This window comes from Panthera onca, chromosome A1 (genome assembly GCF_046562875.1).
Source record: "Panthera onca isolate mPanOnc1 chromosome A1, mPanOnc1 haplotype 2, whole genome shotgun sequence".
Classification (NCBI taxonomy): domain Eukaryota; kingdom Metazoa; phylum Chordata; class Mammalia; order Carnivora; family Felidae; genus Panthera; species Panthera onca.
The window spans coordinates 42,151,832-42,177,677 of record NC_138339.1 but is presented as its reverse complement, the minus strand read 5'-3'; the positions used below and the strand labels follow the sequence as shown (position 1 = coordinate 42,177,677).

General features: G+C 52.9%; 1 protein-coding gene across 2 annotated transcripts; it reads left to right on the top strand.

Moving 5' to 3' along the window:
• The first annotated feature begins 1,222 nt into the window (after positions 1-1,222).
• On the top strand, positions 1,223-24,113 carry IL17B (interleukin 17B). Of its 2 annotated transcripts, none has more exons than XM_078445711.2 (3): positions 1,223-1,358; positions 21,711-22,000; positions 23,778-24,113. In XM_078445711.2, exons 1-3 carry the CDS (start codon positions 1,293-1,295, stop codon positions 24,007-24,009), a joined length of 588 nt encoding a protein of 195 aa, XP_078301837.1. In that variant the 5' UTR covers positions 1,223-1,292; the 3' UTR covers positions 24,010-24,113. The 2 variants fall into 2 exon arrangements, with proteins under 2 accessions (XP_078301837.1, XP_060490055.2); XM_060634072.3 differs by lacking the exon at positions 1,223-1,358 and adding an exon at positions 19,103-19,532.
• The last annotated feature ends 1,733 nt before the right edge of the window (positions 24,114-25,846 follow it).

Genomic DNA, 25,846 nt, shown 5'->3' with positions numbered 1-25,846 from the left:
GGAAACCAATTGGATAATAAATTATATTTAAAAAATAGAATATAGGTTTTAAAAGAGAAAAAGAAAAAAAAAAAAAAAAAGAAATACCATTCGATTGAGTAATCCCAGGGCAGGATGTTTACCCAGAGAAAACGAAAACGCTAATTTGAAAAGGTATAGGCACCCCCATGTTCCTGGCAGCATTATTTACAATGGCCAAGATATGGAAGCAATCTAGTGTCCATTGATAGATGAATGAATAAGATGTGGTATATAAACACACGGGAATATTACTGAGCCGTGAAAAAGAAATGAAATCTTGCCATTTGCAACAACAAGGATGGACCTAGAGGGTATTATGCTAAGCGAAATATGTCAGACTGAGAAAGACAAAAACCCTGTGATGTCACTTATATGGGAAACGATATACCAAAACAAACAAATAAGCAAGTAGCAGAAACAGACCCATAAGTACACAGAGCAAACCGATGGCTGCCAGAGGGAAGGGGGGTAGGGAGTGGGGAAAACGGGTGAAGGGGAGTGGGAGATACGGCCTTCCAGTAATGGAATGAGTAAGTCGTGGAATGGAATGGAATGGAATGGAATGGAATGAGCTGTTAGCACAGAGCCTGACATGGGGCTTGCACTCATGAACTGTGAGATCACGACCTGAGCTGAAGCCGGACGCTTAACCGACAGAGCCTCCCAGGTATTCCTATTTTTTAATTTTAAATAAATGTTTATTTATCTATTTTGAGAGAGAGAGAGAGAGAGAGAGAGACAGCTCAGGGGAGGGGCAGAGAGAGAAACCTAAGCAGGCTTCATGCTGTCAGTGCAGAGCCCAACGTGGGGCTCAAATTCACGAACTGTGAGATCATGACCTGAGCTGAAATCAAGAGTCAGATGTTTGACTGAGCCACCCAAGTGCCCCAGCTATACCTTGATTTAAAAAACAAACCAAAAAAAAGGTCACAAAGGTCCTTGACAACTTTGTGTTACAACTTACAAATGCCAACGGTGCAAAATCAAAAATGTAATAGGGTGTTAAATGTCCAGTGAATTAGGACCAGTCAGCATTCAGCTGTAGGAAACCATTCCTGCTAATTCAAGCAGAAAGGAATTCACTACAGGGAATTAGGTGCTCACGCAATTGTTAGGAAGGCTGAAGAAGCTCTCGGCAGGGTCTGGAAACGACTCAGTTGACAACACCACAGTGCTGTCCCTCCAGGTCAGTTCCTACCTCTGCTGCCGTCAGAAGTGCAGGAATCAGAAAGGGCTGCCCCACCACTGGCTTTAAGAACACACTGCTGTAGATGAGTCAGGGGTCAGGAAGCCACCCTTGGCTCTTCCACAGCGGCCCCTCCATGCCCACAAAGCTGGTAAGGGCTCTATATTAGTTTCTTCCTCCCCCCCTCCCCCACCGAAGCTTTATTGTTTCCATTTGGTTTCCCGCTTGGGAGAGGGCTCCAGGGTGGGTTAAAAGCTGCCTAGCAGCTTCAGGGAGAGGCTCAGGCAGAAGCCCTGACACCAGGGGGTGCAGAGGGGCCCCTCAAAGGCTGCTGAGCTCTAGAGGCTCCTAGTGATGCTTGAAGGTGAGCCTTTCGAAGAGATACTCACCCAGCCAGCTGCGGGTTGGTCAGCCTGCAGAGGTGGGACAGGTGGTCACCATCTTCTTGATGAGGTTCACCTCCCCACCCAGGAAATAGTTCTCCGGATCACAGAGATGGGGGTCTGTGCAGCAGAACTCAGGGCAGGCAACTCCAGAAGAGCGTGGGTCAGGTTCTACTCCAGGACCATCATAGCTTCCATGGCGTCCATGCGTCTTGAGATGGCTTCTGCAGGTCCTAGAAGAGGGTGCGGCTGGTGTGTTGGTTTTACATCTTCAAGAGCTCGGTGCCCTTGCACGTCTCCTCAGCCACCTCATGGAAGGAGTGGCCTGCATCCAGATCCACATGGTCATGGTTGAAGCAGAAGCCCAGAGAGCGGTAGGTGTAGGAGGTCTGCAGATGCATATTGACCGGGCAGTTGATGGTGCCCCTCCACCTTGGTGGAGCTTTTAGGAAGCTCCTGGTTCATTGGCAATAAAGAATTCAGCTCCAAATATGGTGGAGAGGCTGGTCTCAGAGGCAGGGGAAGGCTGCAAAGATGTTCTAAAAGGTTGTGGCTGGAAAAGAGGTTGGAAGGTTGTTGGAAGCTGGGAGAAGGGGCATCCCTGGGTTTGTTCATCCCAAACACAGTTGCAGCAAGAGACAGATCTGCGGGACCGTTGGGGACACTGCCTATATTAGCTTCTTAGGGCTGCTGTGACAAAGTACCAGAGCTGGGTGGCTCAACAGCATATTTTCTCCAAGTTCTGGGGTTCTGGAGTCTGGTGTTCTGGAGTCCAAGAGCATGCTGTTGGAAGGGTTGGCTCCCTCTGGGGGCTGTGAGGGAGAATCCGTTCCAGGCCTCTCTTGTAGCTTCCGGTGGTTTTCTGGCAGTCTTTGGTGTTCCTTGGCTTGAGATACATTAGTCTGCTGTGTGCTTTTACGTTCACGTGACGTTCTCCCTGTGGGTGTCTGTCTCGAAAGTCCCCCTTTTTATAGGGACACTGGTCATATTGGATTAAGGTTCACTCTGCTCCCGTGTGACCCCATTTAACGAGTTACATCTGCGATGACCCTATTTCCAAATAAGGTTACACTCTGAGGTGTTGGGGGCTTAGAACTTCAACATATGAATTTGGGGCGATACCCTTCGGTCTATAAATAATACAAAATTGCTGTAGAAAACCCATATGGTGGTACTTGACATAAGCTATAATGAAGAAGCAGGGATAGGACCTTCATCTAGAACTCTAGAAGGTCTGAGGAATGTTTTCAGCTGACTAGACTCTGCATCGTGAAGGCACCCTAGGAGTGGGTTTGGATGGAGGCTCAGCCAACCGCCACAACCCTCGCCTAAATCCAAGATCCTCTACCCGCCTTCTCACCGGTCATTCTGCAGCTGGCAGAATTCACACCCCTGAGCGCATGAACCTGGGGTACTAGAAATAGCAGTCTTCTCAGAAACTATAAGATGGGGAGTCAGACCCTGGCCTCTAACTGAGTTGTAGGGTGACAGCCACAGCTAATCAAAACCTACCACCATCCACAATTCACTCAACAAACACTGTGGGGCCCACTCTTTACCACACTCCAGAATCTTCGGCCACGCCTTGGCAATTAGCTTCATAAATTTGTTCTATAAGGCCGTCCCACTCAGATTGGCTTCTTTGTTCTTTCTATCCTGGGATTAAAAAAAAAGATAATCATCTTCTCCCCAACCACGACCGGTTTCCTGTCACCACCATTTTTCCTTCTTGTGTCCGGGTTATTGTGTGCCTGTGCCGGCCAAACCCAACAGCTCCTTTGACGACACGTCAATGATTTATTTTATTTTATTTATTTTTTTAAGTTTATCTATTTATTTTGAGAGAGCAAGCAAGGCAGGGGAGGGGCAGAGACAGAGGGAGATAGAGAGTCCCCAGCAGGCTCTGTGCTGGCAGCGTGGAACTCGACACAGGGCCCGATCCCACGAGCCGTGAGATCACAACCTTTGCCGAACCCTAAGAGTTGGGCAACTCTTCTGCTCCATCACCCAGCCTCAGGGCTTGGGTCCGGGTCTGGTGCTTTCTTTCCTTAAGCAAATATAGCTGCCTACTGTATACAACGTGTTGTTGAAAGGGATCAGGCCATTTGTGATACAGTTCAGAATGTTCTCACACAACACTGTTTTATGGAGAGGGGTGAAAACTCGGCTCTTAGTGACTTCGGGACACTTAGTGGCTTCTTTGGCTCCGGTGACTGAGAAGGCCTCGGGTAGGTTCAGCTTCAGGCACGGCTGGATCCAAAGACTCAAACAATGTTCCTGGAATCTGTCTCTGAGCATGGATCCTGGAAGAAGGAGGGAGGGAGGGAGAGAGGGAGAAAGACGGCGTACAGACAAGATGGAGTCACTCGTGTCAAGCGTTAACTTCCCTCAAGCCGTGATGCAAGAACCAAGGGCGTTGCACCAAAGACCAGATACCGCCGAAACCGGCCCAGGCTGACGACGCTCAGAACTGATGACCAGCAGGACCAGAGGGGGTCTGCAAAGTCCCGCGACTGATGAAATCCCTTTAAAAAGGGAGAACTTTTGCAGCAAACTGTCAGACTTTCAAGACGCTGACCCTTTCACATCCGACCACGTCAAAAAGGGAGCTGCCGCCGAAGGCCGATGCCCCAGATTGCTCTTGGACCAGAACAGACATCCTCCACTGCTTGAACCTAATAAGCAGCACATGCTGAGAGCCGCCCGGACAGACGGAGGCCTCATCTCCACTGCACGTCCATGGGCTGACGGCCCGTGGGGTTCGGTAACTTCCTCCCCCTTGTTATTTCTCGTCTGCTGCGTGACTTTGTCTCGTGCTTTGCTTTGTGTGACATGTAAAAGCCAAGTTAAACACGTAGTCAAATGGCCTGGAGCTTGGAATCCTGGGCCTGCTTTATAAGTATGTTCACCTTGCTCTATGACTGAATAAAGCTGACGTTGCGGAAAGAAGGCACGACTCGTGTGTGCGCCCTCACAGCGAGCTTGCAACAGAGCGAACTGCAAAGAGGCCCAGACACAAGGGCCCCGGACAGAAAACAGCGCTGAGGGATAGGAGAGGTCTCGGTGAAACACGAGAGGATTTCCGAACAGGGAAGAACAAAGGCGTTCATACATTCTTTTATTCACGCATTCAGGTTGTAGACATTGAACTCCTGCTCTGGGCTTCCCACTGAAGCCGGCCGGGGGCTCCAGAGATGCAGAAAAAGTCCCTGTTACTAAGGAGCTCCTGGCTAATGGAGAAGGCGGGGGGATTTGGACAGTAGCGTAGGGACGCGCCAGGCATACCTAGAGGTCATTCCAATCTGGGAATCTGGAAAGCCGTACGGTGGACTGGAAGAGCATTTGAAACAAAAGGAACAGCGTGAATGAAAGCACAGAGGCTCTATCCAGAACTGCACGGAGGCTCACTTACTAGATGACGTTGGGTACCCAATTTTCCCAAGCTGTTTTTCTGTTTTTCAGTTTTTCTGTTTGTACAATAAAGGGCTTGGACAACTTGCTACCGGGGAAGGGAGGGAGAAAACAAATGAGACACGCTGGATGTGGTTGCCCCCGCCTTGGAGTGGTGAGACCAGACTCACTTCTAAGGTCGCTTCAGGGATTCACGAAGGTGAAGCCTCCCGGGCCCGGCCCAGAGGAGAGAGAGGGGATGAAATGATACACATCATGCGGCAACAGGTATTTATTTTTTCTATTTAAAATTAGCATTTATTGCCTGAATAGGTGATATCTACACATTGTCACCATCAGAAAGCTCTAAATGGCATACCATGAAAAGCAAGTACCCTCCTGAATCCGCCCTCTATCCACCTCTTCCCTCCTCGGAGGAAATCTCTGTCACCAAGCTTTGCTTATATTTCCACGATAATCCAGGCAGGTATGTATACAGCCCTGGCGTTTTTGTATTTATACATAGGAGCACACCGTTCACCCTGTTCTGCACCTTACTTTGTTTCCTTAGTAACGTGTCTCCTATATTGCAGCCTAGCATCACAGAGGGGGCTCCCTGTTCTTTTGATGGCTGCGTAGGGTCCCCCCAGGGGGATGTGTCATACTGCAGGCCACCAGTCCTGTGTGGATGTAGGGATGAACATCTCAAAGTTTTCCAATCCTTTGCTGGCATCAGTGAGGGGGCAAAGCCGGTCCTGGTACCCGTGGCATTACTGCACGGGGGTGTCTCTGTCGCGAAAGCCTGGGAGAGCCCTTTGTGGGAGCAAAGGTCTTAGGCGTTTGTGGTTCTGACATAGCCCTCCGGTCCCCCTCCCCCGACAGAGGCTGTAACCCGTTAAGTACTCTCACCAGCAGTGGGCTAGGGGCCTTTTAGTCCTTTCAGGCAGCCCCCCTCCAGGAGGGGTGGGGGGGGGGATCTTGGGAGGAGTGCAGAGCTAGAGAGAGCCAGGATGTGCTCCGGAGGGGGAGGAGCCTGGAGCGTGAGCAGACACAGGGCCAGCCATAAGTCCCTGGGGAAATGACGGTGACAGGGGCTTGCACACCAAGTGTGATGTCGTGTGCACGCTGTCGGTCGCCCTTTGCCCGTCAACAGTCCAGTGGAAGGCCTGCCACCACTACAGCCTTGCATTCCCAGGAATGGTGCTTGGGAGGAGGGGGCGCCTGGTGATGCGGGGGTGGGGAGGGGGGATGTGAGTGGGGACAGGAGCTCAAGTTAGGAGCCAGTGCCTTGAGAAGCAGGCTGTGCCAAGTGAGGACTCATTCAGGAGGCACTCGCTCCCGTAAAACTCAAGGGAGTTTGAGTTTTGTCAAAAGTGTGGATCTGGAACTGAAGCCATCGGATCTGGACATTAAAGACAAGTGACGCTGGACATGGAGAAGGCCACCATTTGGCCGACATGCCTAGTGGCTGAGGTTCTCAGCCCCTCTAAGATTGGTGGTGTACCCCGACCTCCCCCCACCCTACCATTTTTCCCAGGGGGCCAGAACCACCTGAGTCTCCGTTCCTTGCCTTCTTCCTGTTTTGAAAAGGGCAATTTGACCCTGGTATTTGGGGGAGGTGAGAGAAGAGGTGCTTCTGGGGATGTTCAGTGATGGTGGTGGCAGTCTTCTCTGCTGCCAGTTCATCACCAGCCCATCTCTTGACTTGGGCGGTGGGGGTCCTGGACCCCCACTCCCCGGGGTCTGAGACCTGAGACCACCTGAACCACACTCCTCCCCAGGCACTATTCTTAACCAGACCACCTGCCCCCAACAGCCCCTTCCCTAGACTCTGTCCTGTACTCTATGGATCCTCCCAAAGATCCCCAAGGAAGGCAGACGGGTGAGACTTTTCACCTCACTTTACACATGAGGACACCTGGGGTCTAGAGATCGGCCTCCTGGGGAGTGTTCCCCTGCCCCCCCCCCCCCCCCCCAGCATGGCTCCATAGAACTTCTGGCTTCCAGCAGGTGATGTACAAAGAAAGCAAAGCCCAAGCCCTCCCACACCAACAGGACCCCAAAGTGGGTGGGCTAACTAAGGGAACATCAGGAGACATGGAGGGTGGACTGGCCCCTCTGCCCCTTCCATGCTGTTGACCCCATATTACCCACAGCAAGTCCCGCAGCACTGGGCAGCATTGCTAACTGTTTTATAAATGTTATTGACGCTTGTTCTCTGCAAAAGTACCGAGTGAGGGGCTGGAAGTAGAACAGATATGTGTCACTAATCTGTGTGTCACACAGTGTCCGCAGTGGATGGAATGGGGCTTGGCTCTGGAGCCCACTGGATCTGAGTTTGAATCCTGGGTTTACCACAGTTTAATAATGAATTTACTGTGTGCTTGCTATCTTCATGCATCTAAATGTCCAAGCTGCTCAGAATGTGAAAGAGTCAGAAAGAATGAGAGGTGCTTTTGTTTCCCAACTCAGGAGAGCAAAGAGGCCTCGAAATCTTGGGGGGTGATGGGACCCCTCACTCCACCCAGAGTTAAGGAGCACTGAGTTCCCAGCCCTGGTCCAGGGGAACTCAACATTTTTAATCATAAAACCTTAGAAGTAGGGGCGCCTGGGTGGCTCGGTCGGTTAAGCGTCTGACTTCAGCTCAGGTCACCATCTCATGGTCCGTGGGTTCGAGCCCCGCGTTGGGCTCTGTGCTGACAGCTCAGAGCCTGGAGCCTGTTTCAGATTCTGTGTCTCCCTCTCTCTGTGACCCTCCCCCGTTCATGCTCTGTCTCTCTCTGTCTCAAAAATAAATAAACGTTAAAAAAAAATTAAAAAAAAAAAAAAACCTTAGAAGTAAACAACACTTTATTTTTAAGTAAGTTGTTTTAAAAATAACTTTTTAGGGGCATAACCTGGGTGGCTCAGCTGGTTAAGTGTCCAACTCTCGGTTTTGGCTCAGGTCATGATCGCACAGTTTCATGAGTTTAAGCCCCGCATTTGGCTCTGTGCCGACAGTGTGGAGCCTGCTTGGGATTCTCTGTCTCCCTCTTTCTCTGTCCCTCCACCATTTGTACTATCTCTGTCTCTCTCGAAACTTTAAAATAAATAAATAAATAAATAAATAAATAAATAATCTTTATAATTTCTGCCAAGAACAATTTTTTAAATAACTTTTTAAATGTTTTTTATTTTTGAGAGACAGAGCGCAAGCAGGGAGGGGCAGAGAGCGAGGGAAACACAGAATCGGAAGCAGGCTCCAGGCTCTGAGCTGTCAGCACAGAGCCGGACGCGGGGCTCGAACCCACGAGCCGTGAGATCTCGACCTGAGCCGAAGTCTGACGCTTAACTGATTGAGCCACCCAGGCACCTCAAACACGATTTTAATAATATAGCCTCTTCCCTTAACAAATAAAAGATAGACATTAGAGAAGATAGAGGTAAAAATAAAAGAGCCTGATATTTTTCTTGAGCTTGGAATGACCCCCCACTTTGGAAATCACGAACCTAGCTTCGAGAAAGCACAGGCTTCGAGAAAGCACAGGCTGCGTTGTCCAAGGGACTTAGAGGCGTGTGTGTGTGTGTGTGTGTGTGCGTGAGCACATGTGCTGAGTCAGGAATGGAGGCAGAGGGACATTTGGGACAAGGCGAGGGTTTGAGGGGTTTCCTTGAGTGGCAGGGGCTGGGCTGAGCTTGCAATGGGGTCCTGAGTGAGGGGGGAAATGTGGCCGGATGGTAGGTGGGCTGGACCTTAACTGTCTTGTCCTGGAAGCAGTTTGGCAAGATCTCCATACCCTGACTTGGGCTGCATTAGCAGGGGAGCCTTTCAGCCTAATAATGATCCTGTTCCCTACCCCTTAGTTAACCTCCTTGCCTCCTTAGGTGGTGACCTTAACCATAGGCACTTCGTTATATCTTATCTTATCTTATCTTATCTTATCTTATCTATAACATGAGGGACTTCCATTTTTACATCTATCTTTTCTAATTTCTATTTTTGTGTTAAGGGAATATAATGTATTCATATAATAGTATTTTACAGAATTTATACAGATTTATTTAAAAAATAACTTAGTTAAAATAAAGTTATTTATTGAAATAAGCACGGAGGTGGAGCCAGCCCCTCGCCCACCTCCCCGGAAGGGGTAGGGGGTGTGCTAATAATGACGGCGGTTGCAGGGGGTTCAGTCTGAGAGGGCACTGAATAGTAATGTGACCCTTGTCTTACCTGCTTGCCCGAGAGCAAATTCATGTTCACTGCCCCTGTATGAAAGCGTTATGGTAACGGTTATTGGAGATAATTTCCCACTGGGAGCCACCTGGTTGAGGGGATGAGGGACGATTAGCGCCCCCTAGGCCCTGGCTTAAATTGACCTTGTTTGTCCATCTCTCCCCTTGGCTGCTGAGGCCTCTCCCTGCCTCCCTGCCCCCACCCTGTCCGTGTCTCCCCGGCTGACCCTCCTGGGGACTGAGGCTGATCCAAGGCTTCGTAAACCATTCAGGACTGTTAAACAAATCCTATAATTAGAAGCCAGGTTTCCTAAACGAAGTGAAAAATGTAACGTTACCCTTTGTTTGTTCACTGGATGCTCAACGCATGTCCCATGACCCAGAGGAGCTGTGACTTTGGGTTTTCAAGAAGCCTTAATAAGGTAATGTTTATAAAGTTCTTAGCTTTACAACTCTGCCGAGTACAACTCCGTGAACTGAGGACAAGCCGCAATTCCAAAGAGATTCCACCCCCATCGGCCCCCCATCCCAACGGTGAAGAACGGTGTCCCCTTGTCCTCTTATGCGGTATGTGGATAGCACCAAGACTGGGATTAAAGGGAGTGGGTTCAGGCCTCATCGGTGTGTGACATTCTATCAGTCTCTTTTCGTCTCTGGACTTGTGTTTCTCCGTCTGTAAAAGAGAAGAGTTGATGAGATTTGCTTGTTCCAAGAGCCTCTTTTTTTTTTTAATTTTTAAAAAATGTTTTTATTTATTTCTGAGACAGAGAGAGACAGAGCATGAGTAGGGGAGGGGCACAGAGAAAGGGAGACACAGAATCCAAAGCAGGCTCCAGGCTCTGAGCTGTCAGCACAGAGCCTGACGCGGGGCTCAAACCCATGAACTGCGAGATCATGCCCTGAGCCGAAGTCGGACGCTCAACCGACTGAGCCACCCAGGAGCCCCTCTGAAAGTCTCTTCTAACTCGGATATTCTACAGTTTGATTTCTGTGTCTCTCCACCATTGGGTTTTATCTCAAGCAAGGATACTTCTCCAAATTTGACCTCCATTCTCTGAACTTTCCCAAAGGACTTGGTAATGAACCTTGAACAGGGTAAATCTAGTTTGGGGTTGGCAACACACAGACATACACCTTTTCTGCCTCAGCTTTGAACCGTCAAGCTCCTCCCTCATGAGATATAATACATGACCCCCTCCCCCAAAATGTGAAAATAACGTGTGGGAAGAAGAATAGTTCCTTAACTCTTCAAAGGAGTTCAAACTGGCCAAGATGGGGAAACGTGGAAAGAGCCAGGGCTGTGGCTGTCTGGAGAAGGTAGCCCCCGTTAAGCGGCCAATGTTCTGTTAACATCATAACCGCTGACATTTATGGAGTTCATTCTATGAACCAGACTCTGTGCTGAGGGCTTCTATCCATCTTCTCAGTTAACCTCACGGCAAGTCTGTGAGGGACGTACTTTTTCATCTTCATTTGACAGATAAGGAACTGACCCTTACAGAGGAATTTGCCGGAAGGAAATAAGTGGTTGGAGCAGAGACTCCAGGGCCCATTCTTGACCTCCATAAATCCGCGGCCTCCAACCCCCTGATCCTGTTGTGGTGCTTGTGGAAGTGTCCATCATTCTGGGTCCCTGAGCGGTTCCGATGAGCAGAGCATGCGCCGGGAGCCTACGTAGGACTCGTAACGTAGGTGAGAAAGACACCTTTGCTGGAGTAAGCCTCCAAGATCTGGGAGGTGTTTCTTACCGCTGCGCAATGTGGCCTATCCTGAGTGACACTGCTCATCACAGGGCAGAAGGAGCAACTTTGTTCCGTCTGTTCTCAAAGAGCAAATTTGTCATCAGCAGACGGAAGGAGCAGGGAGGCAGACGTTTAAATCAAGCAGCGCCTAATAAGAGACCAGGGAGCATTTACTAGGAGCATCACTGAGAAGCCAGCAAAATGACCGTAAGGTCCTGCTGATCCTGAGGTTCAAGGAAACGGTCTAAAACAGTTGAAGATTTGTGAGTAATTCTGGAAAGACCGTGTCAGAGCTAGCTAGCCCTGCGGTTGAGATAATGGGATAGAACGCCAGGGAATCCCAATATGGGAGACAAAAAATTGTGGACATAGCTATGTAATCACCAGACCGAGGAGTCAAACAGTCCCAGTTTTTCCACCCCTGGGGGAGAGAGAGAGATTGGGGTCAGCCCGACCCTAGAATTCTCTCCAGAGCTGACTCAGAAAACATGGCCCCTTGGCACTGAGCCCTCTTGCCAGACGCAATTCTCTTCAGGGTAGGCTTGTTCACAGAGCACAGCCAGGCCACGTCGAAGAGAATTCGGATGGACTTTGGTGCTGTGTGTCCTGCCTACTGACGTGGGTGCCCACCTCTAACTGCTGCCTGGTTCCCAAAGCTCATTCCCTAAGCTGGGGCAAAGGTTAGGGGCAGGTGGTGGTCAAAAGTGGCCCTGGGGACCCAGGCTTTCAGCCTAAGCTCTGCACTTTTTCTCCTCACTGTTTTCCTCTTCTATAAAAATCTTTATTTTCACGGGTGGTTGATACAAGGAAATAAGAGTCAAGGATGTAAAAGTGCTTTGTAAACCGTAGAGAGCTACACAGACACAAAAGCTCTCACTCTTACCACCACGCAGTTATCGGCAGCGTCTGTCTCGGTCCGAAGGGTATATATACCACCTCTGTCTCCCGGGGCCGGAAACCTTGAAACTCTTTTTTTTTTTTTTTGAATTTTTAACAAAAGTTTATTATTTTTTTTTTAGTAATCTCTACACTCAATGTGGGGCTCAAACTCACGACCTCAAGATCAAGAGTCACATGTTCTTCTGACCGAGCCAGCCAGGCGCCCCTTGAAACTGTCTTCCAACATTAGAACAATTATGGAGGCTTCATTCCTGGGAACCAGACTTTGGAAATGGTCAGCTTCCCCACCGGCCAGCCATTTCTTCCTCTTCCCTCACCAATACAGTATTTATGAGAACCGTCCTTTCAGTAGAAATTTGGCAAGATGTCACGTACTGGAGACTTTGTATCTTCTTCCACAGGCCCTGAGAGCGGAGGTCACAGGCCCTCAGCCTGGTCCTAAAATATCAATATTGTTGTATCTGCCGTCCTCGTTGAGAGGATGAGCTCCGGAACTGTTAGCTGTTCACTGCTGTATGACCCGGGGCTAAGCACAGTGCCCGACACATTATGTCTTTGTCAAGAGGTGAGTGAACCCTCTTCAAGGACTCTCGAGGCTTTTCATTGCCCATATAGTAAAGTCACAGCTCATAGAAACTTACAGACGGCCCTAGGCAAGGTATTTAAACGACCACCTGGGGTGCCTTCTCAGTATCATCAGCTAACAGGTTCATAGGAAAGTTCAGGAAGTTCTGACCTCCTTCCGCAGGGAGGCCCAGGTTGGGACTCCCTGTAGCCCTAAGAGCCTGTACAGTTTTGAGACTGGTTTCCAGGTGGGGAGGCAGACCGGGGACAGATGCCTTGGCTACGGCCGTCAAGGCTCCTTGCTGAAGAAGGGCAGTGGGACCTGTCCTGGGGTCGCTGCCTGTCCCCCAAGTGGTGGGTATCGGGTAGCTCTTAGGGTTTCTCCGGTGGCTCAGCAAGGCCTGCCCTGGTCACAGCTGGCTCCTGAGTCAGGCGCCGAGAAGCACGTGTGTGAATAAGCCGCGTTCCCAATCTGCAAGAGGCTCTCACCCGAGGCCTCCAAAACACGCACCCGTAAGACCCCATCCACAAATACACGCTCCCACAGACACCAAAACAGACACAGTGAAAACATCGCTGTGTGAGCCAGTAACAGAAGCCAATATGTAAGGCAGACTCTGATAAGTACCATGCCTTTCAGCTATGTTGGGGGAGCAGGCCTTTGAACCCAAGCTGCCAAGGAATTCCCCTCTCCCCACCCCTCCCCTGGAGGACTCCTCTCCTACAAACAGCCAGGTGACAGCAAGCTCTTTCTCCTTCCATCCTCTCTCCCCCCCCTCCCCAAGCCCAAGCTTTATTCTCCACCAGGTCTGGGCTCTGGGGGGCTGAAGAGAACCCTTCTCACGGCTGTACCCTCCTCCTGGACGATGGGGCCTCCCACCCAAAATAGATGCAGACCCACCCAGCAGGAGGAAGGGCTGACAGCTTTCAGGGAGAAGTCAGAACTCTGGATCTTGTAAGTCCAGACGTCCTATAAACTCTGACCAAAGAATAAACATCCCCCGGGACTGAGGGGAAGATATGCCGGTGGGCAGGGGGCCCGGCGCCTCTGTCTGCTCTGGGGACAGGCTGTTTAGTCCATATCCCTCATGGGCCTCTTTGGGCTCCTTCCTGTTCCCGGTCTGGACAAGTGGAGGCCCATCGGTGGGCCTGAGGCCTCGGACCTGGGACTCAGACCTCTCAGGGCTGGAAGGGGAACTGTTAAAACTCAACAAGCCCGGCCCTTTCCTTCGTTTTTATTTGGTTTTATTTATTAAGTAGGTTTCATGCCCAGTGGAGGGTTTGAATTCATGACTGGGAGATCAAGAGTTGTGTGCCGTGCTGACTGGGACAGCCAGGCACCCCCCCATTTCCTCTTCGACCTCCCTCATACCACTCCCAACTGCTGCTAAAACAACCCGGCTGATGGGGAGCTCGCTCTTTCCCAGGGCAGTCTATTCTATGACTGGGCCTCTGGCAGTTAAAACGTTCTAGAAGAGGGCTGACTAGAATTGTTCTGGGTGACCCGACTGAGCAAGAGTAAAGAACAATGGGTACACCAAATAATAGCAGGGCATTCGTTGAGTGACATGCTGAGCCAGACGCTTTGCATGCATCATCTCATTAAATCTGCCCTCCTTTCCAGGAGGACACACACAGGATCAGAGAGGTTAGGTCACTTGCCCAAGGTAACCCAGCTGTCGTGTGCAGAGGCCGGGGTTCAGGTCACTCTGGTGCAGAGTCCATGCTTTAAATATTAGCCTGTACTGTTTTTCCACAATCAAAAAGCAAAAATAGCATACACGCACTAAAACACCATCCAACTGGGACGCCTGGGTGGTTCAGTCGGTTGGGCATCCGACTTCAGCTCAGGTCACGATCTCGCAGCTGGTGAGTTCGAGCCCCGCGTCAGGCTGCGTGCTGACAGTTCGGAGCCTGGAGCCTGCTTCAGATTCTGTCTCCCTCTCTCTGCTCCTCCCCCACTCACACTCTGTCTCTCTCTGTCTCTCAAAAATAAAGCTTAAAAAAAATTAAAAAATATAAATAAAGTAAAATACCATCCAACTAACACAGGCACACACAAAGCCAATCAAGTCACAATAAAAACAGCTAAAATGTGCCAAATATTTAGTACCAGTTGTGTGCCAGGCAAATCATAATTTTCATGATAAATCCATTTAAACAACCCCAAGAGGAACCTGAGGCTCACTGAGGTTAGGAAAAGTGGATGTGGTCATAGAAGAGGGGCAGAGCAAGTGTCCACTCACCATTTCTGAAGCCTGCAGTCTCTCACTTACACCACATTGCATCACGGGAGGGAACTTCAGCACAATGGAAGAGAAAGCTTTTATAACTGTAATTATTCTTTTCAACAACTAGAGCTTTAAAAAGCAGGATGTGCAACCTCAGGGAGAAATGAGCTCTCCCTTATAATGAAGGTGTCCAACCAAGATGCTTAAAAAGGGGATCCTGTGCTGGGAGGGGCCGCACGGGACATCCCCCGGGTCTGAGGTTGTATGGGTGGTGAGCGCTAACAAGGGACGAGGTACCGGGCGAAGTCGATCAGTAATTCAGAAACACACGCTTGGTGTTTTCAAGGCTGGCTGCTGGGCAGAAGGGAGGCCCTAGCCATCCAGGCCCCAAGTACAAGTCCACCTCCTAGAATCCTACCCCTACTCCCATTTCCTTGACTGCCCCCCCAATGGGGGAGAAGGCCTCGGCACCTGGCTTGGGCAGAGGGTCATGTGGACACCCCAGGGGCCTCCCATTCACCCAGGCCTTTCCCTTTTTTGAGAACTGGGAGTTTGCTGGCTGAGTCTGTTCCCACCAACAGCGTTCCCGTCCAGGGAGCTTAAAATAGTGCCTCTTGGCTGGGGCTCTCGAGTGAGCAGTGAGGCAGGCATTTGTGCAAATATGGGCCTGGGAGAAAGAGTCCTACCCAGGAGGGTGGCGGGCGGGGTGGGCAGCATGTCAGGAGAGCCAAGACCTCCTGTGGAGGATGCGCCCTCCTGGCCACAGCCCCCCTCCATCTTGCAAGAGAGGCGCCTGTTAGTCTCCTGCCCCCCCAGACCGTACTGGGCTCACTTGGGCACGTCTTTAGACTGAATCCCACAGGCCCTCCTTGCTCTAGGGTGAGCCTCCTGGAAACGGGGCCTGTGCATTCTTCTGCACGTTCTATCCTTGTTCCCACCTCACAATGCCCTTCCCACCCAAGCACACTCCAGAAGCATCCTTGAAGGCCCAAATCAGTTTTAATAATAGCAGTGACAATTGCATCCACCTTTAATTGAGCATTTACTTTTGTCAGGCGCTCGGCTAAGTATTTCAACATGCGTTATCTCACTTGATCCTCACGACATTCTATCCAAGCCAGGTTATTATTATCTCCACTGTGCAGAAGAAACCAAGGCTCAGAGAAGTCAAGGGACTGTCCCGAGGACACATAGCTGTGAACTGATAGAGGCAAGAGTAAAACTCGGGTCTGTCCATCTCTAGAATCTGAACCCTTACCCCTGGGCTATACCTCTTCCTACAGGTCCCTGATGCTCTGGCCTCCCGTTCTCCATTCCAGCATTAACACTCCATATTACATATAGCTGCTTTCAGTCAACGCATCAAAGATTTCGCGAATGCCTACTACGTGCTGGGAACACTGCTGGGCGTCTCGCTCACCCCCTGGGAGCTCTCAGGTCCCCTTGAGGACTCTGGTTTGGGCTTGGGCTCAGTGACCTCCCCAGCATTCACGGACCTGTTTGTTGAGGATGTCCAGGTAAGGCTGAGGCAAGCATAGCCCCTCCTCAATGACCAGCTGGCCATCCCCTCTCCTCTCCTGGCTGCAACTCTCCTTTCTTTCCCCCACTGCAGGGAACAGCATGTACAGGAATCAGACAAACTTGCTTTGAACCCTGTGACTTTGGGCTCCCTGAGCCTCAGTTTCCCCCTCTGTAGATAAGGGATAAAATTAGGGCCTCGCCACAGGGTGGCTGGGAAGATCTAATGAAACAATTGCACACGAGGGACTTAGCACAGGGCCCGGCAGTCAGTAAGTAGATATTAAGCAGTAGCTATTACTATTACTAATTGTTATTTTCTGAAAATTATGATGTCCTGGTGACAAATGCCCAAGGCCTAGAACATACTAGATGCTCCAAGTGAAGGGAATCACCCACAAGGCAGACGGAGGCCTCCACCCCATCCCTGCCCCTTCACTCTTGGTGGCTGTGCCCTTCCTGCAGTGACTGGGAGGTGTCTCGGCGCTGGACCCTAACAGTGGGTCACTTGGGCTGCCAGGGGCAGGCCCGGGACCCATACCCCATCACTTGGTGCCCTCATTTGCAACGCCAGGGCCCATTCAGACTTGGTTGGTGTGAGGTTCCCTCAGGGCTTGCGGCCCCGCTTCAGGGTCGTCTGGCTTTCTGGTGGCGCCACCTGGTGGTGAGCATAGCACAGTTCATGGCAGGCTCTGCAGCCAGAGGGCTGTCTGGAGACTGAGCAAGACCACCCCCTGCCCCTTCCTCTCCAGCACATCCGCCCCTTCCCTCATTTACGAGTGCCAACCACCTTCCGTGAAAAAATCCTAACGACTCCAACTTTGCCGTGAACCCAAGAACCCCAAGTTCTTAGGCCTCCCTCTCAGGCCTGGGTTGGGTCCCATGGTAGTCTGCCAGGAGGGTTCACACTTAGGACATCTCTGAGGGCAGGTGACCCTGCAGTGGTTTCTAGAAACCTAGGCTGGAGGAAGGGACCTCCTTCCAGGCCCGAACTGGCCCAGGCATGGGAAACCCAGTAATGGTCACTGGGCCCATCCTTGACTCCCTGAAGCACCTTCCCTGGGGACCTCACAGATCCCCGTCCCGACTGGGAGGAGTCTGGAGCCCCAGCCAGGCCCAGGGCTGTAGGTGTAAACTTTGGGGGAAGAGCAGTAAGAATTAGGAGACTGAGGCATGCTCTAACCAGCCTCATGGGGCTCTGACACCAACATACCACGTCAGCTAGGGTGAGGCCCACCCCTCCCTGACCTCCGTCTCCCATGCTCAAGTGGAGGTTGGGTGGGGGAAGGAGAAGATGACGGGTAAGGATTCCTGTCGCTCCCAGACTGGCTCCTTGTCAGGTGCAGATTCCTGGGCCTGCTTTGTCAGAGCTCTGAGGCCAGGACCCTGGAATCCATATTGACGCGCCCTGAAGCTGGAAGCTAAGGAAGCTAAGTCGTGTCTTTGAGACTTCCCTCTCTGTGGATGCCAGGCTGCGGGTGGGGCCACCCCAGCTGCATGCTGGTCGGTCCCCCTGCCGGCTGCAGCAGAGGGGTAGCGAGGAGACTGCCCCCCAGCCCTCACCCCCTCACGCTTGCCCCGAGGACAGTGGCGGTGGGGCTGAGGCAGCCGGAGTGGGGGCCCTTGCTGCCTGAGGAGGTATTTTCGGAGTCCCCCTCCCTCTGGAGTTTCCAGTGATAGAATAGAGTCCTGTCTAGTATTTGACCAAATATGGTGGTATCTCTCCACGAGCTCCCGCCTCAGCCAGTTTCTCAGTTATGCTGTGGAAACCTGCCCCGGACAGATTAATCTTGTGACATTCAGGAGCGCGTCGCTCTCTCGGCGTTCTCTCCCTCAGCCGATTCCTGTAAATGGCCAGGAGTGGCCCTCCGCAAGACGCTGCAGTCCCCAGTGTTTGCTCACAGACACTCCCTGTCCTCTGCACGCTCCCTCCCAGCCCTCCTCCGCCTCCCTGGGGGGGACTGGCTCCCTCACATCAGGGCTGTTCACCTGAGGTGAGAGACCTAGGCCCCCGCGGGGCTGCTCAGTTCAGCGTGGGATCCTGGGGTCACCCGAGCTCACCACATTGCGGCCGGAGCCTGTGAAGCCCAGAGCTCTCTCAGGGCCCCGAGGGGTAGGAAGGAGAGTTGGCTGAGCGATGAGAACCACGCGGGCTCTAATGCTAATGAGAACGGCTAATGTTTATAATAACAACTATATGATTATTTCATAATGATCATTTTCGTCATAAACAGCTAAGTGTTTATTGAGCACTTACTACATGTCAGGTACTGTGCCAGCTGTTAAACACGGTTTATTTCCTTTACTCCTTTTAACAGCCCCAAGTAGTGGCCGCCGTGATTCCCCCCATCCTAGAGAGGTGGGAAGTGAGGCTCAGAACGATTTCAGGAAGAAAGGGGCCAGGCGACTGTCGATTCCTGGGCATGACTCCCATTTTACAGAGAAGGAGACTGAGGCTGAGAGAGAGTCAAAGTCACAGACAGCTACACAGGGGCAGGCCCCTGGATGGAAGACCCTCTACGTGGAATGGGGGGTGGGGGGGCAGGCGCTGCATCGGGAAGGGCAGAACAGCCAGCCACGAAGTCCTCCTGAACTGCGACTTGGCCGGCGCAGGAGCACAGATTCAGAAACATGCTCACAGCAGGCCAGAATTGTGCAGAAAATATCCCAAGACAAACAGCATGGGGTGGGGGATAGAGGCCTGCACAGGGACCAGGTATGAATCCCGGCTCTGTCGTCTCTTACCCACTGTGTAATCCTCAACAAGTCCCTTCCTTGCTCTGGCCTCAGTTTCCCTTCCTGTGAACTGACTAGGCGGGTGGGGCTCCCCCACCCAGGGCCGTTGAACTCACCTGAGGCTGGCTGAGGCCGGAGGGCCTGAGGCTGTTTCCCCGGGAGACGGGGCCTGCGTCCCGCTCCTGGCTGGCACACTCGAGAACATTTGCTCTCCTGACCAACGGACAGCCCGTCCCGCCTCCGCCCTCACCCCCTTGCCATCCCCAAAGCAAACGAAGCTGATTGTCTTAGCCGGCCCTGTGGGTGCCGGCCGGGTGGCTAGCCGCAGGCCACAGGCGGAGGTCCCACCCGCCAGGGCCCCGCCAGACACACAGGGCATTGTCCCTCAGTCAACAGCCCCCGGGCACCTCAGCCCGGCTCCTGGCCTGCCCCCACGCCCCTCGCCGCCAGGCCCAGCCAGCTGGGGGCCCGAGGCTCCCAGCTGATGACGAGCCCACCCAGCCACCCCCCAGCAGCCCCCTGACGAGCTATAATTGCTTCGCTCCTTCCTGTTGCTGCCATTCTCTTGGCGGAGGCATCTGGGGTTCCAGGCGGGCGGCAGCTGCTGGCCAACCGCCTGGCTCGCGGGATGGACTGGCCGCACAACCTGGTACGTGGCTCTTCCCCACCCCCACCCCATTTTAGGGCCTGAGTGTTTCGTTACTTCTCTCCTATTGATTCATGGCTGCCTCTGTTTGGCTTGGAATCTGCAGAGGTGAGTTCTCCCTCTGCCATCTCTCCCCCAGGGCGAGGAAGAAACAGAGACCGGTCTCAGAGCCTGTGGCCATGGCCGACAGCTCGGGCTCCTGAACGGGGCTCAGCCTGTCCACAGCGAAGCCCTTTCAGGCCCAAGCCGTCCAGGGCGGGGGAGCCTGGCAAACTCCGTTATCGGGGTTCTTCCAGAGAAGTCCCTGGGTCCTGAGACCCAGGCCGTGTGACCTTGGGCAAGTCCTTGTGTTTCTGTTTCCCAGGGGAGGTGGGGGGACTTGGATCCTGTTCTGGGTTTCTCTGAGTGGAGGGCCAGAGTTCAAGGGCGCCAGGGTGAGCAGCCCAGAGGAGAAAGCCAATTGTGAAGGAGGCCTTTTTTCCTGCACCGGAATCCGGGACCAAAAGGGAAGAATTTAGCGACTTGAATCTCTTTGGTGGATTTTGTGCCAGGCAGCGGTGTTGCCAGGAGGGGCTGTGCTGGAACTTGTCTCCAAGGGTCAAGGTTTGTTGGGTAGCCTGGATCAGTCAGGCCTGGGCTGTGCAGGTGCTGAGGTGAGTGGTTCGGGGCAGGTGGGAGCCTGGTTAGATGCAGGGACAAGATGAACCCCCCCCCCCCCCGCCCCCTGCCCCAATGAAGATTCTTCCCTTCTGGCGAGCCCTGGGCCCCACCCCAGTCCTGGCCCTTCTCTCCCTGCCTTGCGGGAGAGTCGGGTCCTGCCAGGCTCCCGGGGCTTCTCCTGAGCGAGCCAGAGACTTTCCTGACGCTCTGGGTTCTATGGGAAGAAGTGGACGGAGGTTGGCGAGGTTGGATACGGGTGAGGCATGGATGGGGTGGGGGGCAGGCAGAGGGCCGGGCATAGACGAGGGGGGCACAGGTGTCATGGAGTCCAACAGGGATCCTCAGCCGCGACCTGCCCATGTCCCCAACTTCATCTCACGCCCCCTCCTCTGCACACTCTATTTCAGCCTTGCGGTTTCCCCGGCAAAGCTCTTCACCGACGCAAACCTTTTCTCACGCTGCCACCCCTCCCCGACCCCCACCCCCGTGAGACATTTAGACTCCCTCTGCCCACATCTGCTTCCCTCTTATCCTTCAAATTTCACCTACATGCCGGCTCCCCAGAAAGGCCTCGCGGGACCACTCGGCTGCTGCTAAGCGGTTGGCCCTGATCTCTAGCCACAGGCAGCCCGCGTCATCATCACATTCGTCGCTAGAGATTTAGGTGCTTGTTACTTGTTCACCGTCTGTTCCCCCACCCGGACTGTAAGCTACAGAAGGGGCAGGGATGGTGACAGCCGTTGACTGACTCGGTCACAGGGGAGGAGACAGTATATGGAAGCTGCTGCAATGCCTGCCTGCGTGGAGTCCGTGCTTAGTAGGGGAGGGATGCATAACAGAACCACACACGTGAACTCTAAGTCTGCAGGCATGCAAGGGGCGTGTGGTGTGGAGAGCCCCAAAAGGTCCACTGAGGCATCCCGAGGGACGTGCCACTGGGCTGAGACATGAGGGGTTGAGGGGTAAGAGGCATTTAGAAAAATGAGGGAGGCAGGACTCTGCGGGTGGCAGCCTGTGCAAAGTCCCTGTGGCAGGAAGGAGCATTTTGGGAGGAAGGGCTCGTGAGAAGGCCAGAGGCTGGAGCGCAGGTGTGAGAGGAAGTCAGGGGTAAGATTGGAGGAGGCAGGGCTCAGCAGAAGTCAGACCATGTGGCAGAGTAGGGGTGTCTTTACCCTAAGGGTGAATGGTCAAGCTGGAGGTTAACATCAGATCGGCATTTCAAGCAGCTGTCCTTGGCCATGGTGCGGAGAACGGGTTGAAGGAGACCGGGGGGATGTGGGGAGACCAGGTGGGAGGCTGTTGAGGGATGGTGGTGCAGACGGATAAATGGAAAGGTGGGGAGATTTTGAAGAGGCGATACAGGCGGGACTTAGTCCTGTCCACACGTCTATACCTGTGGTGGCCTGACAGGTGGGGCGGTCCCCGTAAAGACCCTCTTCCCTCTCTCTTCCCTGAGCCTGGAGTCTGGGCCCAGAGGGACACCCGGCTCTCCCATCTTTGACGTGTGGCCTTCTTTCCCAGCTGTTCCTTCTGACCGTCTCCATCTTCCTGGGGCTGGGCCAGCCCAGGAACCCCAAAGGCAAGAGGAAGGGGCCAGGGCGGCCCGGAACGCTGGCTTCTGGGCCTCACCAGGTGCCGCTGGACCTGGTGTCACAGGCGAAGCCATACGCCCGCATGGAGGAATACGAGAGGAACCTTGGGGAGATGGTAGCCCAGCTGAGGAACAGCTCTGAGCCGGCCAGGAGGAAGTGTGAAGTCAACCTGCAGCTGTGGCTGTCCAACAAGAGGAGTCTGTCGCCCTGGGGCTACAGGTAGGCTGGGCTGGGCAGCCACAGGCAAGCTGCGTGTGGGGGGCGGGAGGGGGGGGCACCGTGCCCACTGTCCCCACCATCGTAATAGTTACACCTTGGATCGGGAGGCCCGAGTGCCTGGGTTTGAATCTCGGCTCTGCCCCCTACTCGCTGCGTGGCTCTGGGCAGCCTCAGCCTCTCCGAGCCTCAGTTTCTTGCGTGTCAGCGGGGGTGACAGTAGTTCCAACTTCGTCGGTTTTATAGGCTTGTGATTAAATGAGCTGTCTGTGCAGAGCCCTGGCATTCGTGTTCCCCACGTCCCCGCTGGAGTGCCTGCAAGGCTCTGACTTCCTCTGCCTCGGCGTGCCTTGTACACCCTCCCAGTCACAGCGCCTGCAGGGCGGTATTGAGTTCTGTGTCTCCATCTGCCTCTCACGACTGGCACCTCCCCAGTGCCCGCATCAGAGTCATCTAAGGACTCTCGTGCCCCACTCCATCAAAATCTCCAGGAAGAGGCCCAGAGAGTGATAGGTCACACACCTCCACATGATCGGGAACCAAAACCCGCTGTTCTCAGACTACGGGGTCGGTGCCTTACCTCGGTCAAAGCTCTACTTCTAAGCACAGAGCCTGGCATGCACAAGGGGCCAAATGCCTGCGTGCTGAGTGAATAATGAAGAAACCGAGTAACCTTGAAGGGTCCTCACTCACAAGTCAGGCCAAAGATTTTTTAGGGGCGCCACTTGGGTCCTGAGATCCTAGAAGTGCGTAGCTTTCTGGGACGATGGAAAGTCTAACACGGTAGGCACCGAGCTGTTGAGCGCTTGGAAAGTAACTAGTGTAGCTGAGGAGCTAAGTTTGATTATTTTATTTGTCTTAAATTTATTTATCTTAACTGAGGGATAGTTGACTAATTCTGATTAACTTCAATTTAAATAGCCACATGTGGCTTAGTGGCTACCGTATCTGGAATGTGGCAATTGGAGGGCTCCATAAAGATCCTGCTCAAAGCTGGACTTCAAAACTTGCCATGCCCTTGAATCTGGGGGGGAGGGGAGGTCTTATAAAAATGCAGGTTTGGATCCAGGAGGTCTGGGGCAGGGATGAGATTCTGCTTTTCTAACAAGCTCTTGGTGATGCTGATGCTGTAGGTCCGCAGTCAAACTCCCTCCCTTCCAATTAGCAGATGAGGAAACTGAGGCACAGAGAAGGCAAGGTCATAAAACAAGCCCCTGTACTCTCAGGTCTGGGAGGGAACTTGTCTGTGTTGCCCATCAGTGAACACCTAATGTCCAGGACAGACTCACATGGTGGGTGTCTGAAAAATATGTGCTGAACAAATAGAAACGAAGTCAGAATAGAACCCAGGCTTCCTGACTCCTCTTCTCTTGAGGATTAGGCATCAATGCGCTCATCTATCGTTTCCCACGGAAGAAGTTTCCCAGGGATATGAACATGGCAGGGGGTGGGCGGGTAGACAGAGAAGGCCTTAGCTTCTTTGTAATCCCAGAGCAGAAACTAGTACTGGGATGGGCAACTGGTGGATGAAAGAAGGGAGCTGGGTGACCTTGAGCCTGGATAACCTGGGGGCTGGCTTGCCTTCCGAGATCTTCGGTTTTCTCACCTGGCACACGGAGTTAATTACTGTCCATCCTCCACCACCGTGCAGTCTTGCTGTGGGAATGAAAACCCCAGCGAGAAAAGGTAGGGGTGTGGGACCTGGGGACTGATTTGCTCTCCCCTCCCCCCAACTCCCGCCACCGCCTTCCACTCAGTGCTTTCTCGTGCCTTCTTGCAGCATCAACCACGACCCAAGCCGCATCCCCGCGGACCTACCGGAGGCGCGGTGCCTGTGTCTGGGCTGCGTGAACCCCTTCACCATGCAGGAGGACCGCAGCATGGTGAGCGTGCCTGTGTTCAGCCAGGTGCCCGTGCGCCGCCGCCTCTGCCCGCTGCCACCACGCACGGGGCCCTGCCGCCAGCGTGCGGTCATGGAGACCATTGCGGTGGGCTGCACCTGCATCTTCTGAATCAGAGCCTGCGTGGGGGGGGGGGGGGGCGCGGAGACCACCCTCCCTGCGCCCCCGCGCCAAGCCAGGCCAATGAAAAGTAAACGCTGTCTTTTGTAAAGAGAGACTTTGGGTTCGCTCCTTGGAGCTCAGAAGCCAATCCAGGGTGGGGGGTGGGAGGCTGTTGGGATGTAGATTTCAGATCAATAAAAAGGGATATTCCATCGCTCAGCGGTCTCCAACACTGACATAGGTTATTTTAAAAATACTGCATTCACTCTACCATTTAGGGCAGTCACATACTTCCTTTAATTTGGGTTTGTAAGCCTACTTCAACCATGTTATTGGAGCTTCGTTGATATAAACCTATATAGGAGTGAACAAGCACCATCTCTCCCCCAGATAAGTCAAGGACGGTTGCGAGCAAGCTCTTAGGGAAGCGGGGAGCTTCCGGTTTCTGGAAAAGCCCGGCTAATGCTGAAGCTCTATGGATACTGTGGAGCAGATCCTGCTTTGGTTAGATAAGTGACCTAGAAGGGCTCTTTCAGCTCTGAGATTCTCTGCAGGTCAGCCCTAGACCCACAGAAGAGCCTCCAGGTTGCCAGAGAGTGGGGGGTTTTTAATCTGGGCCAGCCCCTGAAACTTTCACACGGGTATGGATTTTTCCAGGCTGGGATCCCTTGCTTTGAACAAACACTCAAGAGTTGGGAAGCACCAGTGTCGATCATTCTTTCCTCCAGCCTTATCTGTAAGGGGATCTGGATAGATGGTTTCATGATATCGGCGGTTCCCAAACTTTAGCTAGCGCCGGAATCACCTAGAGTACTCGTTAAAACACAGATCGCGGGGGCCCCACGTGCAGGGGTTCCAGGTGGGAGCCGAGACTTCGCATTTCCAATGCAGTGGTTCCCGGGTGATAACTGCTTGTCCGGGGGCCACACTTGGAGAACTTGGAGAACCGCTGGCTTGTATCAAGATACTTTGCTGATCAGAAAGGCAGTGTGGACTGCCTTGTCGTTAACCCCCTGCTGGTTCCTGCCCTTTGGATAAGTCCCCGCTCCCCCCATTACCTCCTTGCAATTCAATCCTCCCCCTGACCTCCTAGCCCCCCCCCTCCCCCCCCAGCTAGTCCTAAACCAGTTGTTCCAGGGTCTAAAAATACCTTCCCTCCCCCAAGACAGCTGAGGGGCTCAGGCTATTTTGTGAGGTTAAGAACAGCTGGCACTTCAGGGTTAATGTCAATAGGAGGGCCAACAGCCAATAGAGGGCCACTTTGCTTGGCGACTCTTCCTTCAGTGCCTAAAGCAGTTTTAGCTCTGAAGGTTTTAAGAGTCCAATTCATGAAAGGGCAATGATTAGGTATGAGCCTGTCTGGGGTGGTAAGCAACTTACCTTTTTTGGTATTGTTCTAGAGCGGATACTGGTTAAAATTACCCCAGGAAGCTTTGGCCTGGTTCCAGACACATGGAAAATAGACTTCATGTGCCAGCCCAAGCTGATGCCTCCAGCAGCCGGCCCTCCTCCCCAGGGGTTGTTCGCCTGTGAGGCCCCACAGCCCGCTCTCCAGGCCTTAGTAAGACTTCAGCAGCACACGAGGGACCCACGGCGTCAAGGCCTTGTGGTGGGGTGCAGGCGTGGGAAGAACTGAGCTGCAGGATGGTTGCTCTAGTGGGAGATTCGGGTTCCCTGGGGCATAGGGATTGGGCGGGGAGACTCCTCATCCGGGTGGGACAGGCTGTTCTCCTACTGGAGCATCAGACACACAGAGATCCTCAGTAAGTGCCGGTTAGTTTTATACGGATGTTGCTTTTTCCTAACTTTCTGGGCTTCAGTATTCTCGTCTGTGAAACAAGCAGAT

What these genes read in the sequence shown, in the direction of transcription:
- IL17B (XM_078445711.2), top strand. Translation starts at nt 1,293, where the DNA reads ATGAGTCAGGGGTCAGGAAGCCACCCTTGGCTCTTCCACAGCGGCCCC. An exon ending in CCTCCATGCCCACAAAGCTG is followed by an intron (nt 1,359 to 21,710) that starts GTAAGGGCTCTA and finishes CTTCTTTCCCAG; the next exon opens with CTGTTCCTTCTGACCGTCTC. An exon ending in CTGTCGCCCTGGGGCTACAG is followed by an intron (nt 22,001 to 23,777) that starts GTAGGCTGGGCT and finishes GCCTTCTTGCAG; the next exon opens with CATCAACCACGACCCAAGCC.